General features: G+C 48.8%; 1 protein-coding gene across 1 annotated transcript; it reads right to left on the bottom strand.

Annotated features, from left to right (window-relative positions):
* Window positions 1-46: 46 nt before the first annotated feature.
* On the bottom strand, window positions 47-1,067 carry VFPPC_18650 (hypothetical protein; the record flags this gene model as incomplete). The annotated part of the gene is made up of 2 exons (XM_022430228.1): window positions 47-415; window positions 474-1,067. The coding sequence occupies 2 exons, from the start codon at window positions 1,065-1,067 to the stop codon at window positions 47-49; spliced, it is 963 nt and encodes a 320-aa protein (XP_022284779.1).
* Window positions 1,068-2,897: the final 1,830 nt, after the last annotated feature.

Genomic DNA, 2,897 nt, shown 5'->3' with positions numbered 1-2,897 from the left:
GTCTGTCCATAATAGGTATGCCATTGAGTCGTATTTCTTGGTGCTATTAGCTCTTCTTATAGGTGCTGTGCGTTGTTCTCGCCCATTCTGCATTATCAAGGGTAAAATACCCAATATTCTCCTCGATGCCAAAAGCCTCGATGGTATAAAGGACTTCTGTTGCAATGTTGTTCCCCGAATGTCTGCGGACTTCGGGGACCCCCAGAGCGACCTTGTGGGGCTTGCTATTCTCGTCCCTGAAGAAGCACACGATACCGTATAATGAGTGTCGATTCCGCGCCCTCCATCCGTCAAAGCTGACGTGTATTAAGCCGGGGCTCTTTCGCAGGGCTTCAATGACGCGCGCCTTGTGCTTTTTAAATTCGGAGTTGATGAGCGCGCGAACTGTGGTATCAGAGATGTTGGCGTTCGTGATCTTTGACTGCAGGGTTAAGGTATTCGAAGATATCCCGGAGTCTCTCATGTTCAACAACACTAAAGGGCTGATTCGTGTCGACTATCCACTCGATCAGGAGACGTTGAAAGTGATTTCGATTAAATCCGCGTATCATAGAGTTGGCAATCGCCTGTTCTCGAGGTCTTAAAGGGTCGAGCTTCCATATATCCACAATCGATCTTGGCCTCTTGCTCCCTGGCTTCTCCTCGGCTTTCTTTTGCAAGCCGGACTTTGTCTTGTTATCTGGTGCAGATATTCCGTGATCCTTGTATAAGTGATTCAGCGCATTCTGAAGGCCAATAGCAACGAAATTCTTAGGTCTGGGGTCGTTCTTCTGAATACACGGCTTGCAGACCCATCTGCGCTCGTCGTCATGTTGTATGTCGTATCCATATTCCCAAGCCCATGAGTAGTTGTCTTTGCTTCTTTCTGACCATACCCAACCCGGAAAATGTCCCCAAAGACGCGTATCGTACTTATCAGGAGTGGGCAATGTCGTCGGCGGCGGGGAGAACGGCGTCAATGAGCTCTCGGCAGAAGAAGCAGGCGTGGAAGGCACTGGGAGTTCGAAGTCAATTGGGACATCATCGATAGAAATTGGGGACGATTCTAGGAATTCCGAAGCGCTCATGGTCATAGTAAACATAAAGACATAATGTGAAAGTGTCACGGACTAACTCGTTGCCGTGCACCTGGGTTGATGGCAATGCTGATAACGCCACCAAATGAGGGTCTCACAACCAGCCCCTGAGCATTGACTGCCCAGTTAACCACCATAGTAGAGAGTCCACCCCTCGAGAACGTCTGCTCTCTCTTTTTTGTTAGCTGAATGAGCCGCGTGTCCCCTTACGGAACTTACTGGGGCCGACCGGCGACCCCTTACAGAAAAGAAGCGATGATACTTGTTGTAGATGGCCAGAAATAGGTGTTATGTGATGATCAAGCAGGTGCTAGCTAGCAGGAAGATATTTCAATAAACTAGGCATCAGCCATCGTTCCGCTACACGTCATTCAAAACATGGCAATACGGTTCCAAGATGGGTAAAAAGATGCCGAAGTCAATCAACCAAGGATCAACAGACGCACGACGCAGTAGCGGAGGCTCTACCTTAAGGCACTTTGGTTAGAATACAAATTACGGATGTAGAATAGGGGGAGGAAGCTGACTTGTCGTCTCGCCCGCAGCCGAACCTACCCTGAAGCTAAGTTCGAGATCAAATGTGCAGCCCTTTAACCATCAACAGTTACACTGAAATCAACTAAATCCACGTACACGAGAGGCCCAAATTTAGTTTAATTGATTAGTCAGGATTGTCCTGATTTAGTTGATTTAGTTGAGTGTAATACACTAAGTTGATCAACCAGTGTAAGTCGTGTAGTTGATTGGGTCTCTGCCCAAGAGGTGCAAGGAAGTATTCGCAATGTCAATGTGTACATCAAGACTTTCACCTTGCGCGAATCTAAAAAAAAAGGGAAGTCCCAGCCCCAGCGATCAATTCCAGCGAAAACAGCGAGAACGATTCAGTCGACAAGATACATCTAGTCCTTCACTAGTCGGGGACCGACCAAAATCCGCGGGTAGTTCTGTGACTAGTATTAGTCGCTTCTACGGACTTGGAGACGAAAATGCACTTGAAAACCTGTTCGCTGCCTTTCCGCAAACCTTTTCAAGTCTCCCACTCCCCCGTGGCTCACGTGGCCTCCATGAGCCTGTATGGGGTCTTCGATCTAATTACGAGATATATCTCCAAAATGACTACTTCCGTGAAGAAAGACGCAGCCAGCGAGTCAGAGCGCTTGTACCTGGCCCTGAGCTTGATCCATTCGCCTCGGAACCTCCTGATTCATCCGCATCTACCCGGCAACAACCAACCAGGACAAAAGCCGAGTTCGAAACCGCAAGGAGTATTGTACGAGAGGTTGTTGGCGAAGGCCGCAAGTTGACTATAGATCTTGCTCGATCATACGAACGGGTGCGAGCTTGGCGAGAGAGATGGGGTTGGTCACCCTTGAGTTCTGAAGCATATGACTCCCCTCCACCATACTCTCCCCCTCGTAGGCTGCCCTCGCCACCTCTTCGAATAGAATCCACTATAGAGAATGTTGAATCATCACCGTTGCGACAGTCTCTATCCCCCGACCTGGAGCCAATTTCGAACCCGGTAATTCCAAACAACCCCGCGCCCTCGGCCGAAGATCTCTTTAAGACAATAAATACATTTGCAAAGAATAACGGATTCGGGATTGTCCGACGGAATAACTACTCTTATAAGGGTCGGCTGATCAGGTACTCAATTCAATGTGACCGGTTTGGGAAATCTCGAGCCACCGGAGGCTCTGGTCTCCGCACTCGAAGGTCTCGGAAGTGTGGATGCGAATGGATGATAATTGCTGAAGCTGTAAAGGAGGGTAAGTGGCTGCTTCGACTGCACAAAGACACAAAACATCACCGCCATAACCA

This window comes from Pochonia chlamydosporia (genome assembly GCF_001653235.2).
Source record: "Pochonia chlamydosporia 170 chromosome Unknown PCv3seq00039, whole genome shotgun sequence".
In the NCBI taxonomy this organism is placed as follows: Eukaryota; Fungi; Ascomycota; class Sordariomycetes; order Hypocreales; family Clavicipitaceae; genus Pochonia; species Pochonia chlamydosporia.
The sequence above is the reverse complement of the archived record's forward strand: the minus strand, read 5'-3'. Positions and strand labels throughout refer to the sequence as shown.